This window comes from Parus major, chromosome 26 (genome assembly GCF_001522545.3).
Source record: "Parus major isolate Abel chromosome 26, Parus_major1.1, whole genome shotgun sequence".
NCBI classification, from domain to species: Eukaryota; Metazoa; Chordata; class Aves; order Passeriformes; family Paridae; genus Parus; species Parus major.
In genome coordinates, this window is record NC_031795.1 from 3,145,692 (window position 1) to 3,161,357 (window position 15,666).

The 15,666-nt window shown below is 49.8% G+C and overlaps 1 protein-coding gene across 10 annotated transcripts in view; it reads right to left on the reverse strand.

Annotated features, from left to right (window-relative positions):
* The window catches only part of ANKS1A (ankyrin repeat and sterile alpha motif domain containing 1A), a 76,651-nt gene that overhangs the window by 34,245 nt on the left and 26,740 nt on the right, over positions 1–15,666 (reverse strand). For 5 of the 10 annotated variants that reach the window (XM_033519908.1, XM_033519907.1, XM_033519906.1 and 2 more), the window contains 5 exons: positions 15,253–15,426; positions 14,972–15,168; positions 13,415–13,507; positions 9,328–9,445; positions 3,085–3,650 (listed from right to left, as the gene is read on the reverse strand). In XM_033519908.1, coding sequence (XP_033375799.1) covers positions 3,085–3,650; positions 9,328–9,445; positions 13,415–13,507; positions 14,972–15,168; positions 15,253–15,426 — 1,148 coding nt within the window. Of the gene's footprint in view, positions 1–3,084; positions 3,651–4,419; positions 4,573–9,327; positions 9,446–13,414; positions 13,508–14,971; positions 15,169–15,252; positions 15,427–15,666 lie in introns of those variants that run through there. The other 5 variants (XM_033519913.1, XM_033519912.1, XM_015650686.2 and 2 more) reach the window with 2 other exon arrangements.

The following is a 15,666-nucleotide window of genomic DNA, read 5'->3' on the forward strand; positions in this document are numbered from 1 at the left end:
TCATCAGAGATGAATGTCCAGTGCTATAATTAGCTACAGAATATTCATTAGCTCTTCAACTAATTCACTTGGGGAAAATAAAAAGTGGTGGACTGTGCACCTCCTTTTTTCTAAAAAAAAAAATTAAAATAAACTAATGTGCATGTTTTATTCAGTTCCCTAAATTTTTTTTGAAGGACATTTAATCTCTTCCTAGGAGGACTTAAGTCAGAACACAGAACTACAACTTCATTTTGTGAGATGTATACTCCAAAATTCAAATTCAGCATTGACTTGATAGCAGGCAGCTGGAAGTGGAGGGTGTCAGGGGATGTTAAGGGTGTCAGGAGCTAGGTCTGAGGCTAATTCCCAGCAGCCTTCCTTGTTTTTTGCCCTGATCATTTAACAGATTATTTTTCTTACCAGCACCTACGAGGCAGAAGAACAGCCCCAGGCTTTGACTGCAGACATCCCTGCTCGGAGCCTGGAGCATGAACCAGGCTGAAGGGCAGGTCTGGAGCTGCTCCACAGAGCAGAAAGGCAGAGCAGAAGCAAGTTAATCCACCCTGAAAAGGGGGCTGGCAGTGGGGCTGAGGGCCAGAGCTCCCCTCCCTCAGAGGTGCAAATACAGCTTGTTCTGAGCCAAACCCTTCCACGAGCTGCCGCTGCCCCACTCATCCCTGTCTGCTCAATATTCATGAGCCAATGATGAACACCAAACCCATCACTTCAGTCCTCAGACAGGATTGGAAGGATTCAAATATTTATGCTGACTGAGAGCTCATGCCCCTCACATGCCTCCTTGCCCCCACCCTGCTTCCCACTAGAGCAGGACTGAGCATTTTCAGTCCTCACTTCTCTGGGCAATACGTGGATGTTTGATGCAAGAGTTTCTCTGCCTTGCTCACACAGAAGTCCCACCTGACAGTAGCTGCAGGGGCACCACGTGTGCATTGCCACTCCAGCAAGGAGCAGGGACTCAGGAGCAGATGGGACATGGGCTGATGGGGTTCCTGGACAGTACAGAGTACAAAGCAACACTCTGGGCCAGGCCCTTGGAGCAGGGGAGCTGCAACTGGGAACAGGGATGAGCTTTGCCAAGTGAATCATTCCTTCCCCATCCCACCCTTTTGGCAAAGCCAGCACCACCTTCCACTCCCAACAAAGGGCATTGGCAGCGCTCGGCCAGGGCAAGGATGTGACCCTTTGCTTACAAGCAGCAGATTTTCTGCTGTCCCTAGTCAGCCACCACAGCCCAGAGCAAGATCAGGATCTCGTCTGTCCAGGGACACAACAGATCCCTCCCCAAGCCCCTGTGCCCTGCACAGACACACCTACTGCTGACCAGACCATCAGGCAGAGTCCTCAGCTTGCCTGGTACAGCTGGAAGCCACAGAGGACTGCACAAAAAAACACCTTCCTCCTTAGTTACCTGCATAAAGGCCATTAAAATTAATAGAATAATATAAATCTGCCATTGTTTCTGCTCAGCACAGAGGGAAAGCTAACCATTGCTGACAGGGGTGGCTCAACAAGGTTTATATTGCCCTGGTAAATGCAGAGGCTGAAAGTTGCCTTCAGTTCTGAGCAGCTGTATTATCCCATCCAGGGAACTAATTTAACACACAACCACAGAATTACATTTATGTTTAAATCTCACTGTTGCCATCACAACCAGACAGACTTTCAAAAAAAGTGAGACCTGCCCCATTGCAGACAGATGTGAATTTTTCACATTCTTTCTCTGATTTCCTCACCTAAACATGAGGGGAAGGAAAAGCAGATTCCTCTCCTGGGGCACGTCTGGCCACCTCAGGGGAAATAAGGGATTTGTTTACAGGCAGGAGGAAGCAGCTCCAGGGTTCATCTGAGCAGAGGAAGCAGAGGCAGTGTAGGCAGCCCAGCACTTGACCTCTGCTACCAATACAGTCGTGCCAAAGGCTTCTGCCCTTTCAGTGTCTGCTGCAAACAGCTCAGATAAAAGCACAGGGAATTATCCAGCCCTTCCAAAGAACCTTCTGCTGCAGAGCCTTTCCCTAAGCCATAGTACAACTGACCTGGGCAATTAACAGTGAAGCCTCTCCAGCCCAAGCAGCTGCAGAGGAAAATATCTATTTGGCAACCCTGAGACCCAGCAGGGAGTGAGGGGGAGGGAGAGAACAGACTGAGGGATGGATTCTCACGTTGCTCTTAGCATCTCCAAATATCTCCCTCTTCCCTAGATTATAATTTTCTCTCTGAGTCAGGGTTGAAGAGGCATCTGAGCATCAGCCAGTGAAGGGGCACAACCCCCCCCTGGGTTTCCACGCCCGACACACGCCGCTCCACACCCACAGTACCACCCCCGGGGTTTTAGTTCCTTTCAGAGTACAAAGAGTGGTTCATCCGAGCTTATCTCTTATGCAGCCCCGGCTCTCCCAGCACAGAATCATCCCCAAAGAATGTTTCAGTAATGCTGCGGTGCTGAATTTCAGAGGGACACTTAATCTTGCCCCGGTGGCTCTCCAGAGCCAACTTTCTGAGCATGAAACATTTAACTGTCCGTGGGCGTCCGATATGATAATAAAGTGACAGCTAACCAGCCACTGAAATAAGCGTGTGAGGAGGAAGAGTGGGAGCTATCAAATACACAAACCAGCCTAATTACTGTTCTTCCTTCCATCCCCACAAACCCCTGGGCATTGCTCACACTCCCCAGCGGCAGGGACCCAGCAACACAACACTTCCAAGACATTGGGATAGTCAACAGGGAAGAACTGGAAGGAGGAAATCAGGAGAAAGGTTGGTGAAGGGCATTGTTATCAAGTCTTTCTCATTTTTGGGATGTGAAAACATATCTGGCTTGCCTAAAAGAAACCAAGACCTGTATTTGAGTAAAAAACTTTGAAACTGCTTGCAATTCTGCTACTCCCCCACTCCAATGAACTTTTATCTTTTGGCATTTGCAGGTTCCCAGGTGAGCACGTGCCTGTCAGTGCAATCTCACAAGAGAGTTTGCGGAAGCAATGGAACCCACCCAGGACCCCTGAGGGCAGCATGCCAGAGGGGAGCTCCGGCTGCACAGTCATTCCTGGCACAGAGGCTCTTTAGCAAGCTCAGCCTTACCTCATCCCACTCTGAAGCGAAGGATGGGGACTTCTCCAGCCGCTTCTTCCCAGTGCTGCAGTTGGAGAGTGATTCACTCCGGCTCCCCATGGCATCGTCCTCCGTCGGGGAGCAGGTCAGCAGGTCAGAGTCCGACTTGGACAAGCTGCGGCTGAGTTTGAGCTCGGCTTTGGGCTTGCCGCCCGGGTGGGCTCTGCCCACAGCTCTGTCCCCCTCTGGCTCAGCACCGCTGGGGTGCTGCGGCACGTAGGGCGTGACTACGGCCGCGGGATCCGCCCGACTGACGTGCTGCACCGTGGCATACACCACTGTCTGCGTGGGGTCTGGGGAACTGCTCCGTGCTGGTCCTGACGAGGGTAACTCAGCATCCTCCAGCTGCATAGCAGCGGGGTGGCTCGTGGCTTCCGTGTCCCCCTTCTCCGCAGAGGAAATGAGCCTGAAAGGGTCCTCACTTATCTCACAGATTGGAGAAGAGCCGTGGAGCAACCCTGAAAACTGCTCTGGCACCTGGATATCCTGGCTCTCAGCAGAGTCCTGGCTGCGGGTGCCGCTGCTCCTCCTGTGGTCTTCAAGGGGATGAAAACAGAGAGGAAGGGGAAATTAAAAACATGGAAGAAGCAGCAGCAAAATTCCAGCTCTCTCCCTGCCCTCCCTCAGCAAGGGAGGGAGAGATAAAGAGAGAACAGTTCCGTATTGTTCCGTGTGCTCAACTTGTACCCAAAGTCATGGCATTTATGAAATTCCAAACACTGGCCCGATTTACGCAATCTGGCAGCTCTCCGTGTTTTTTATTCCTGTTAACACTAACTATCAGGCCTTGCTATATAAGGCCAAGAGAAGTGCTAACTATATCCTGCAGAGAGAGCAAGTGAGGTGGGAGCAGCAGAGACAGAGGCTCCTGGAACATCTGATCCGTTTCCATAAAGACCAGAGCGTTATTTAGAGCCGTGCGCCTGGCTCTTGGCACGGGCTGCAGGGTGGGAAAACGCCTGGACTGTAATTGACCTGCCAGTTCCAAAATCCGCTCCCAAAAAAACCCACTGCTTCCCTCCCTAGTGGCTTCTGAGTTTAACCTCTCCTCCCTGCTCAGGGGAGAGAAATAAACAGTTTATGCAAGAAAAAAAGCTTGAGTAAAAAGTCTCTTTTGCGATGAACTGAGCACAGAGTGGTCAGAGCTGGTGGTGCACTGGCTGCCCCAGAAACATGACACTGGTTCCCAGCTACTCCTGCCCCAGCAGCCTTAATATCAGGTACCAGGGTCTTGCATAAACCACGAACAATTGACTGATCCCAAGTGCTGAGCACGCACACACACACACACACACACACACTCACCTTCATCACTGCTGAACGAGCATTTCAACTGCAAAAGCAAAACTTTGTCAAGCCAACAAGTCTAACTTTGGTTTCCTAGGATTCCTTCACTCTCCCAGCATTGCTTGTGAATTTTAACTGCTTCCATTTAGTGCTGAAGACTAAAAAATGATGCTGCAAGGGAACAATACAGTGAAATACTCCGATAATGAGGCTCTGAAGTGCAGGGAGGATGTTTGGACGTGAAGAGGAAATCACTTGCTTTTCAGACAGCAGCTCTGGGAAGCCAAGGCAAAGGAACCCTCCTTTCTGTGAGCAAAATAATGAGCTCTACACTAACTAAAAGCAGTCTGTTATTAGCAGCAGAGAGCCCAACTCAGCTCCCAGCACATTTCCAGCACCAAGCCTGACCAGGGGATTTTCAAACACCAATACCCATTGGGCTTTGTGGTCTGTCCTCATACCAGAAATGGGCAGGAAAGAGCTAAAATAGTCATTTGCCTTTGTGTGGGGGTCCCAGGTACCCCATGCCTGATGAGCAATGGTGAGTCCTTCTTGCAGGCACAGGAATGCCAGGAGCAGCCACAGCCCTCAATGGGATCGAGTGATGCGAGGGATTATCTCATCCTGGATCCTATGAGTTAGAGATTCCAGGACAGTGATGTAGTTGTTGACTCTCTTGCACAGGCACATAAAACACCACTTCTGTGACTGGAGCTGCCAAGGGGAAGGCAGGTCCCAGTGCTGGCTGAGAGGGACCAGCTCAGCACCCCACATTACAAGGCCAGACTAAACCCAGTTACTCAGCATAAAGCTCTAAAGCTCTGATGCTGGAGAGAAACCTCACAGGACAAATCTCAGAGGAAATCAGATGTGCTGCATTCACAGGACAGAGTGGTACTAATGCAAAGCCACAAAGAGGTGAGCATGACAGCAGTGATGGGACAGTCACATAAACCTGTGGGGAAAGGTGAACTTTTGCAGGTTTTCTTCCCAACCTCTTCCCTTCCTTGGAAACTGTTTCTTCCATGCCCCAGCTGAGCCTTTACTGACATTTCTGCTAAAAGCAGAGAGGCGGCTGGCCAAAGTTTGTGCCATGTGCTGTAACACTTGAGTCCAGCCAGAACAAAGTGCTTCAAATCCAGCTCCAGCACCTCACAAAAGGGCTCCTGTTGGACAGGAATCCCAGTCACCCACTCATCCATGAGCTGAAGACGGACTCTGAAATACAGGGCAGCTGCCAGGGAAGGAAGGGATGGAGTGAGGGCAACAGCACTGGCTTAGAAGTTGTGAGAAACATCTTGAAGGAGACATTTCAGAGCCTGCCCTGAAAGCTGGAGACAGAAGAGCTAATACAGAAAGTCATCTCAGTCTTTTTGTCACTGAAGCGCACGCAACAGGAACATGCAGGGCTCTCCACGCCCCTCCTTTTCGGGGATCTGAAAGAATCATTCTTCACCAGTTACACCTGAGTTACACTCAGAAAGGGTCCTTAGAACAGGGACTTCTGCTCAGCTCCCTTCGTGGATTTCCAGTCCCTTCGTTGTTTTACACCCCAGCACAGATCATTTGACAGATCCTGCCTTTTTCAGCCACAGCCTGATGCAGGTCTCACCACAGAAGAGGCTGCTCCCAACCCTTCCTGGGTACAGACTGTCTACATCCCAGGGAGGATTCCAATAACAGCTTCCCTGCCAGCAGCCTGAGGACTCCAGATACGAAACACTTCCCTAAACACTCTGTGCTAAGCTGTGACCGCCCTGCCTCCACTGGATTTCTTTCCCTATATATCAACAGCAGGATTTGTCTCATGACCCTGGATTAGGAGAATGAAGCTGTTCCTGCAGCTGCTGCCTGTTCAAGCTCCCCAACCTTAAAATTAGTGAGGACATACAGCAGACTCTGATTTGCATGTGGAAAAGGCTGCCCATGTTATATCATGCCAGAATTTGTCCAGTGAGGAGCAGGCGAATCTCCCTCCTGTGAAACAGAAGGCCAGAGGAAGAAGCTGACCTTGAAAAGATCTTTCACCTACAACAGAGCCAAATACAGGCCCATTGCACAGCCAGCTACCTGTGGAACCCAGCTGAGAATGGCACACTCCTGCGTTAACCTCACCAAGCTCAGTCATTCCAGGCAGAGTTTATACACCTGAATTTGTGCTCTTTTGTACTCCCCTCTTCAGAAAGGGAAATGACACCCTGCTTAGAGAATATTAATGTGACTCTGCACAACAGAAGACAGCAGAACCACAGGCTTGGGCCCAGGATACAGGACAGAGGTCTGTCCTCTGTCCATGATTACACCACGTGAGGACATGTAGGCTGTGGGTTTGTACTGTCCTTCATCTCACAGCAAACCAAGAGCTGTTCCCAAACCTTCGCCTGCAATAACCAAGTGTCCCCACAGAACCCCCACAGTGATGGCCACCCTGCTGCTTCAGCAGCCACATTCTGGCTCTCAGAAAAGTGCTTCTTTCAATCTCTTTGTAGCATTTTCTGACCTTATTGCTGGTTCATTACAGCTCTCTGGTTAGCAGCACAGTCACACTGTGCTGGTTGAACCAGTATAACCACAAAGCAAATTTCTAACAAGAGGAAGGGCAAAGTGGGGACTTCAAGCTGGACCACCTATAGAAGCAGCACAGAACAACCTCAAAAAGTATCAGTTTGTAATAACTACCAGAAGGCACCAAATCAGTCCTACCTGCAGCTGATCACTGCTGACAACACCTGGGTGTGACTCCTGAGAAGCCAAACAGGTCAAAACTCAAGTGTTTTCACCCTCCATTAAGTCTCTCTGGAGGCAGCAAGAGCTGAAAAGCCTCCTCGTGGTCACTCCACACACATTCCTCTGTTTTTCCCTTATTTTCACACCCTGTTAGAGGGCCTGAGTGCCCTGACTTCACACATGTGACTGCACACCAAAGTGGATGAGAGAGCATTTGGCTTAAGCCACTTCTGATACTCTGCCCAAAACATGAGGCCAACTTCTCCCAGTGCTCCAAGCATGTGACAGCGAGCTGCTCTAACAGACACAAAGGCCACCAAAGCCAGTGGATAATGCTACATTCATCTGCTCGCTGGACACAAGACAACTGGCAGCCAGAGGAACAAAGGCAGCTATCACAGATGAAAGGCACCATTAAATCCACTTGCCTGAAATTCAGCCTTTCCGCTGCCTTGAAACCCCTTTCAACAGCCACAAGAACCCAAGCCCTCTTCTCCTGACCAAATGCTGCTCCAGAACTCATGCAGAAGGCCAGACCTTCAGATTGAGAGCCAAGAAGCAATTCAAAGCCATGCCTGTTCCATGTTTTGAGTGACTGAGCTGCTGCCTTTGATGCTCCAGGACCCTTCTGACCCAGAGGTGGGAAAATTCTCCAACACCCCAAGTAAGGCTCTGGTCTCTCCCTCAACTCTTCTGTTTAATTCTGCCACTCCTTAAATTTATCTTCCCCCACCACCATCAGCCTCAGTGCTGACTGCGTTTAAAGAATGGGAAAGTCAGGAAAGATGAGGAAAAACTCAACTGTATCCTTGTATTTCTCCCACTGTAACAGTGGGAAGGGTTCCAAGCTTGTTACCAGCACTTTCCATGGAGTGCAAACTGTGAAGTCACACTTTTGATCTTTCCAACTGTACATTAAAAGATGGGACTCTGCTCTGGATCTATAAAAGGATCCATAAAGATCTTCCTGCAACCTCTCCTGTCTTCAGGTGTTCAGAAAAGATCTGCATCAAGAATAGGCAGCTGTGTTACTCTCAGGTTTTATTTTAAGCTGACACATAATTAGGACAAACCTCCACTCTTCTCAATCAAGCCTGGACACAGCAGCCAGGGGAAGGAGTGGAGCGGTTGGAATAGCTCGAGCCTGAATAACCAGCAATAGCTGCCCACTGATGAAAGCCTGAAAGCCCAGGCTCAGTGGCTGCTGCACAAGGAGTGTTCCTGGCCCAGACTGCAAAGCACCAACCTGAAAAGCTCACAAAATTTGCCTCTGACAGTGAGGGGCTTTGGCAAGTGCTGGTGGGAACACAATGATCTCTTGTGCCACCCTGGAGCAGCCAGGAGAGCAGCAGGACCTGAGCAATGACAGACATTATGCTGCAAGAAGGGGAAAAAGCTGCAGGTCTGACAAAGCAGTCAATGAGGCATCACCTCAAGTCCTCGTTAGCCCTGTCCATCCTCAGAGGGAGAGGGGTTCCAGTGTGAGAATTCAAACTAAATCCACCCAAATTCCTGCTCAGGACTTCTGAATAAAGCAGAAATCTTTTCCCTCTAAACAAATCTTTTGTTGTTATTGTTGAAGGAAAGCCAAAAAGCCAACAACAGCCAAACACAAGAGACAAGGTGTTCCCAGAGGCTTTGTAAAGCTCGAAGGTCCTTCCAGGGAAGGAGAAGCTGCCTCAATATCAACCTGTGTACCCCAGTGGTCTCAGACAGTTCTAGTTCTTGCTCTACACATTTTTATTTTCCTCCTCTGTTAGTTTCTATCTCAAATTAGCTCTAACATAGAGCAGGATGTTGATTTTACAGCAGGATAGCAGAAATCTGCAGCACCAGCTGGATGGAGAACACGGCTCATTGGAACACTCGTGTTGCTCATCTTCCCTGGCAGAGGTACAGCCTCCAGCCTCTCACCCTCTGCATTTGCTTGGCCAGGCATGAGATTTGGGCATTTCTGAGGTCACAGAGCAGATCCTTGCAATCTCTGAACTGTCTCACAGTGGAACTGCCCTTTCTCCATGTACACTCTGTACAGGAACGCTCAGAGCTCTCCTTTACAGAGAGATTACCAGGAAACACAACAATCACCCTCCAGCCCCCACCCAGTAGAGACTTTCATTGTTTCATTTGCCCTCTGCCCCCCATGCTTTCCTGAAGTGCATGCAAGCAAACAGCTTTGCTTTTTGGATGGTCACTCACCTTTTGTTTTCCTGTCCACTGCAACTGGCTTTTTAGTTTCTGCTGTAAGCAACAGCTCGTAGGGGTGTTCCTCTTCCTCAGCTCCACTTCCCCTGTTCTTTCCCCGGGCAGCAGAGGCCTAATGAAGAACAGCACAATGTGGTGCTCTGCAAAGCAATGCTTTGTCCCAGCATAAACCCCACAGCCTCTATGCCACAGGTTAAGCAGAGGCAGCACCTTCACTGCAGAGTGTGAGCCAAAATGTAATACTCCCCCCTTTGGGGTTTTTAACCCCCTCAAAAAAACCCCACCCAAACCCCTTTAATTTTTAGTATTTCAGGCTGCTGACAGCTTTCCAGTACAGGCCAACTGCAGACAGCCTGGGAGGGGGAAAAGAGCTGAGACCATTATTCCTGTTCATCCCAACTCAGACTCACTGTTGCTACTGGAATTTGCATCGTCATTCACTTTTTAGCTGCCGGCCCTATTAGGACAGGGCCAAAAAGAACAAAAGCCCAAATCCCCACCACCATCTCAGGCATCTCAGATCTGCATTTGTGACCTCAGTATGTACGGCATATTCAGAACTAAAGAGTCCTCAGGAAGCACTGTATGAACTCAGTTTAACTTCAGGATGTGCAGCAGTGATTGTGCTCATTTAAATCCCCCAAAGCCTCTACTTAGAGTTGGTTTGTAACCCTGGCAGTTTCTCAGCTGTTCTGGAAAGCCACCAGCCATGTGCAGGGATGAGGTTTTGGTGCAAGATCCAGACAAATCTTGCTGCAGACTCGCACATATTGGTCTGCATCAATGCCAAGGATGACAGGCACTGGATACCCTCATGTGCCATCCCAGTGCTGAAGGAGCTAAACTGGCCCAGTCGGCTGAGAACAGCACAGTCGGCTGCCTTTCAGCACCATCTCCTGGCCAGATCCTGGCAGGTTGATGCAACCCTGTCCCAGGAGCTCAACGTGACCCAGGAATGCACCCTATGAGGTTCCAAGAGAGCTGGGGAGGGGCATGGAGAGAGAGAAAATTCTGAATGCCCTGGAAGCGTTCAAGGCCAGGTTGGATGGGGCTTGGAGCAACCTGGGTGAGTGGTAGGTGTCCCAGCCCATGAGAAGAGCTTGGGACTGGATGATCTTTAAGGTCCCTTCCAGCCCAAACCACTCCATGACCCCATGTGTGACAAACCCAAGCCAGAAAGCAAACAAGCTGCTGCCAGGCCAGGGAACAACAGGTCTGAACAAAACATGCCCCCTGGGAAGGCTCCTACTGCTCAGACCCCTGGACATGCCACTGCCTTGTCAGCAGAGGACAAACCACCTCCTGCTTCTCCCCAGAGTGAAAGCATCAGAGCTGCTCCAAGGGCAAACCGGTGCCTACCTCACTGCAACCCAGCCGGGAGCCCTGGAAGCTTAAAGGAGTCTTGGAGAGGATCCAAGAGTCAGCAGCACAGACAGGATTCTGACATCCATGTACTGTTCTGCAAGAACCCAGCTGGCTTTTAAAGTGACTTTCCCAATGGGAGAAAATGGGCCATGTCCAATATGGAAAATATTTATTCTACCTCCTTTGAGCAGGAGCTGCCAAGTAGACCTGCTCCTTTCCAGGTGAAGGAGCTCATAATGAGAAAATTAGGGAAAAAATCTGACCAGATGGTGACACAAAACCATCAGACCAGAACAGCAGGTAAGAGGTTCTTGCCAGTGATCTTGGAAAAGTCCTGCCCAGCAGCAGCCTGTTAGCACAGCAGCAGCCTGGACCTTCAGCCAGGCTCTGGTGCTGTCCTGACACTCCTGTGGATGATGACTCCTGTGCTGTCCTATTTAAATGCACCAAAGGCAGAAGCTCTCCAGCAGCACAGTTCCCAGCTGCTACTCTATGAACTTTCACAGGCCTGGTGATACTTGATTTTCTCCATCTCTCATCCTTCCAAGCTCTAAATAGTGTTTCAGGTTCAAATCACTCAAAACAAAGACCAGTGCTGCAGAACCCTGCTTGCTCTGTGGGCTTTGTGACCAGGAGCAACACCACCAAGTAAAGCTTTCATCCAATCCAGCTTTTAGTTCTTCAGCCATGCTGTTTGCATGTATAAATGTTCATTGCTAGCAAAGCCCAAAAATAAGATGCTGTGAATAATGAGGATGCTCTTTAAGGTGTACTTAATCCACCACAGAGGACTTTGAAAGACTTTTTAAAGGGTAACTCATCTCTTCCTCTCTTCTCCCTCCCCAGAGATGCAGACCAAACTCCAGGAGCCAACGTGGCGCCTTGTCCTTGATCTGAACTTCCCTTCCAGAGGCAAGCAGTAAACAACTGGAACTGAAGTTTAATTTGACAGTGCAAACTCTTACTCAGCTCCAAACCCAGAAGGTTTCTGCAGATAGTGAAAGGCATCACTCAAGAACCTCCAAACAATTAGCTCCTTTGCCTGTTTGTACCAATGCTTTTCCTTGATGAAAGTGAAGTTTCTTGTTTAGGCTCATCTGTTTTGACTGATAGCCGCAGCTTGGCAAGGAATAAAAAGACTACTTTGGAAAACCAGAGTTTGGCTCAACCCCAGAACACTCAATGACTAAGTGTCCTGGCTCCAATGGAAGAGTAGGGCTGGAGAGTGGCAGATTGGGATGCTGCAGCAGAATGTTTACAGCATTTCCAGAGCATGTGCACACCTGCCTGGCCCAGGGAGAGCAAGCTCTGAGGTGATAAAAGATGGGCAAGAGTAGGAAAAGCAGAGCAGGACAGGAGGAACAAGCAGAGTAAAAGGATCAACCCAAACTCCTCATCAGTATGTCCAAAAGGTCATTTCCTGTCAGCCACATGCTGCCTGTAAGTTTTGTCACTGAAGTTGGTCACTAATCAGATCTCCCCAGCGAGTCACTCTGCCATTTGCCAGCAAGACTCCCTTTAATGGATTGTGCTTCCAAAGCCATTAAAGGCAGGACAACATAGCAGGTGTTTGGTAATTAAATATGGCAAGAAAGCTCAGCAGGAATGGTCAGAGCACGTTTCCCTCCCTCGTGTTTATTGTCATAAACAAGTTCTGCTTCCCAATTACTCCATGACCTGCTGCCCAGCTCTCCTCTGCCAGAGCCAGGCACAGGACTGGTAATCATCCCCTGCATTTGAACAGCAGTGCAGGGATCAGTCCACAGTGTCACATCCCAGTTTCCCTGCTTACACACAGCTCAGAGTTAACTCCCTCTCTGCAGTCAGTTCTACTACAGCAGGCCATGCTCACACATGTCTTGTGTGGATTTCACACTCTCCAGAAAACAGATCCCATTTATGCCTCCAGCAGATCAGCACATTCAGAGAAAGCACCTGTGGAACCACAGCCTGATCTGACAGCAGAGGTGGCACACGCTCCACAAGCTTCACACACAGCCCACTGCCTTTGGGAGAGCACAGAAATCCACAGGATTTGGATTTGCTTTGAAGGTTTTCTTAGGTGTCAGCAGAAGTTGCCAAAGCACATTTGTGGTTTCTCACTGCCACGTCTCCCAGAGAGTCCTTACATCTGAGGTTCACAGGCTGGTGAATAAGACAACCAACAGCCCCAGCAGCAACAATATGAAATGAGAGAGCCTGAGCTCCATCAGAAAGCAGCTCACATGCACTGACCCCTGCAGAAGGCAGCTTTAACACATGCTGGGACAGATCCTTGGCTGAATTCAAGCCCCTGATCCCTGCTCATGTCAGTGGGACCTACAAACCCATGAAGCTCCTCCACAGCTGAGAGCTCAGAGGAAGCAGGAACTCATGGCCCCTTTGTGTTTCAGTCCAACTGAAGATGCCTGTGGTGGGATCATTGCCAGTGGGCAATGGTCCACATTGCAATGTGGGTCAGAAAAATCTCTTCCTAAGGGAATTCTCAGCCAAGAATAGAAAAGTAAGGCTGAAGGTCAACTCTGAGGTGCCCTGGAAGAACCAGACAAAGGAAGTTCCCATGGTAAGGGACAGCAGCAATGCTGAGTGCTGGAATACTTCACATTCACAGCCCAATGAGCACAGGAGGTAACAGCATCCTTAGCTCCTCCCAAACTATTAAAACTGATGTTTAAACCACTCTCCCATGAAACACCTCAGAGCCAGCCCCATGTACCTCGCAGGGAGCACTCTGGCCTGTCTTCTTCTCCACATTCTGTTCCTCCTCTTCATCAGGCGGAGGCTTGGCCGGCGGGGGAGGACGTTCTCTCTGCAGGTGAGACAGACACTGTCAGCTCATCCCTTCTGCCCCTACCAGCTCTATGTCCCCACTGCTGTGGAAGCAAGGACCTCTTCAAATTAATCTGGGTGGAGGAGAAGTTCAGCCCTAACAGCACAGAGCTGGGCAATGGCCGCTGCCTTGTTCTCCTCTTCCTCAGGACACTGATCTGTTCACACCAGTCTCACTCAGACCCAAACAAGTATCTCCACAGCATTACACACGGGAGTGAGCAATGAGCTGATAAGAAGAAAGGGTTTGCAGCTTAGTGAAACTGATGCCAGAGGCACCTTTTATAGTGGAAAGCTCTAGGGATCAGGAAACTATGCTGCACTGCTCTCCTCTGATATCCCAGGATTGCAGCTGGGCAGCTGGAGCTGCTGCCTGGTCTGAGCACATCCTGGGCCACCTCCTGCCCAGCCACAGCTCCATCTAATGGCAAAGGGAGCAGCAGAGCTGCGCTGCTCAAACTCCAGAGAGCTACTGGAGCATGTCCCTCTTCCTGCTCTCTTTTCACTGCAGTTCAGCTCTTGTCTTTCCTTACTTGTGACAGAACTGAGCTCGTTTCACACCAGACTCCATCAGCACAGGACAATGACAAGATTTGATCAGCAGCAGCCCTGCCTGGTACTGCACACTTGAGAGATTTGGCCAAGATGTCCATCATCCAAAGCTTTTGTCTCATTTCTATTCTGCTTGCTCTCAGCACAAGCCAAAGGCTGCACCTCTTTGCACAGAGGGGAACCATGGTTACTGTGCCCCCAGCAGTTTAATTGTTCACTGCTGCTCTGCCTTGTGTCCAAAAATGCCTCCACAGAGCAGGCTTTGGAAAACCAACCAGAACACAGAGCCTGAAGCTGACCTAGCACTGCAGGGCCTGTGTCCCATCTGCCCCACAGCAGCCTTCCTGCCGATTGCTACTGGGGCAGCAGATGCAGATGACAGAAGGTGAGGAAGACTTCTCTGGGGACAGTTCCAGGAGCTCAGCACTGCCATGTAAAGCCTGGAGTACCCTCTAGAGCTGTGCAAGTAATACACAAAAAGAAACCTTCCACTGCCAACTAGTCTCCAACAGGTTATTACAGATAATTTCCTGAGAGCCTTTGCTTTGGTAAAGCAGTGAGACATGAGAAGATTCTCCACACAAGTTTCCAGAACTGTTTTCAGAACAAGAAGTCAGCCCTTGTACGAAATGCGATCTCCTGACAGATCACGATTCACCTGCATCAGTGAACTGCCAGAAAACAGAAGGATACAGTACAAGGTGAAATGAAGCAGCAGCTGCTTTTAGGCAATCCCTGTGAACAGGGCAGGGAAGGAGAAGCACCTGCCTGCTCTCATCAATGTTAGGAAAGGATTTAAAGATTTCCTCAAGCTTGGGCAGCCTGCTGCAAAACCTGACCCTGGCAGATCAGCCCCCTGTGCCTCTAGGGCAAGCAGGGGTGAGCTACATACAGGCCTGACTCCGGCTGCTTTGAGGCCACTTGGTTCAGTTTCTTTATTCACAGATTCCCGGTCGGATGATCTCCCGCTGGCCAGGCTATCCAGGGAATGGCAGGACGTGGCATTGTACAAAGCTTCGTATGGGCTCTCCTCTTCGGGGTTCACATCGAAATCGATGATCAGCTCTGTGACAGCTTTGTCCACATCACCTGTGGGGGGAAGAGAGAGCCAGGATTGTCACTGGATCTCCTGACCTCGGTGCTGGCAGGGAGAGGAATGCTGGTGATACCTACCCTGAGACATCTGGCCTGAGGGATCGGTGGCTGGAGCGAGCGGGGCTGGAGTAGATTTCTCCACAGCTTTGGCACTTTTCTTCCCAATGGTGTAATCTGCAAGGGGGTTGGGGGACAGGGTCAGCTCACATCCAATCTGGTTTTCTGTCCCCTTCCGCACATGGCATTTCCTCCCTTGTGGGTGGAAGGCCAACTGTCAGCTTATTAAGTGTCAAAAAAAAATAAATATTAAAACTTGCAGCTAAGATCCCCAAATAGAAGCAGGCGGCCTCTTTAATCACAGGCACAAGGGTAGGGATGGTCTTTTGAACTTTCAGAGTCTTTAATCAGAAATCTGCAAAGCTGCTGCATGGACACAGAGTCATGGAGCAAATCCATGTTGTAGACACAAACTCTATCACATAACAAGAGAAA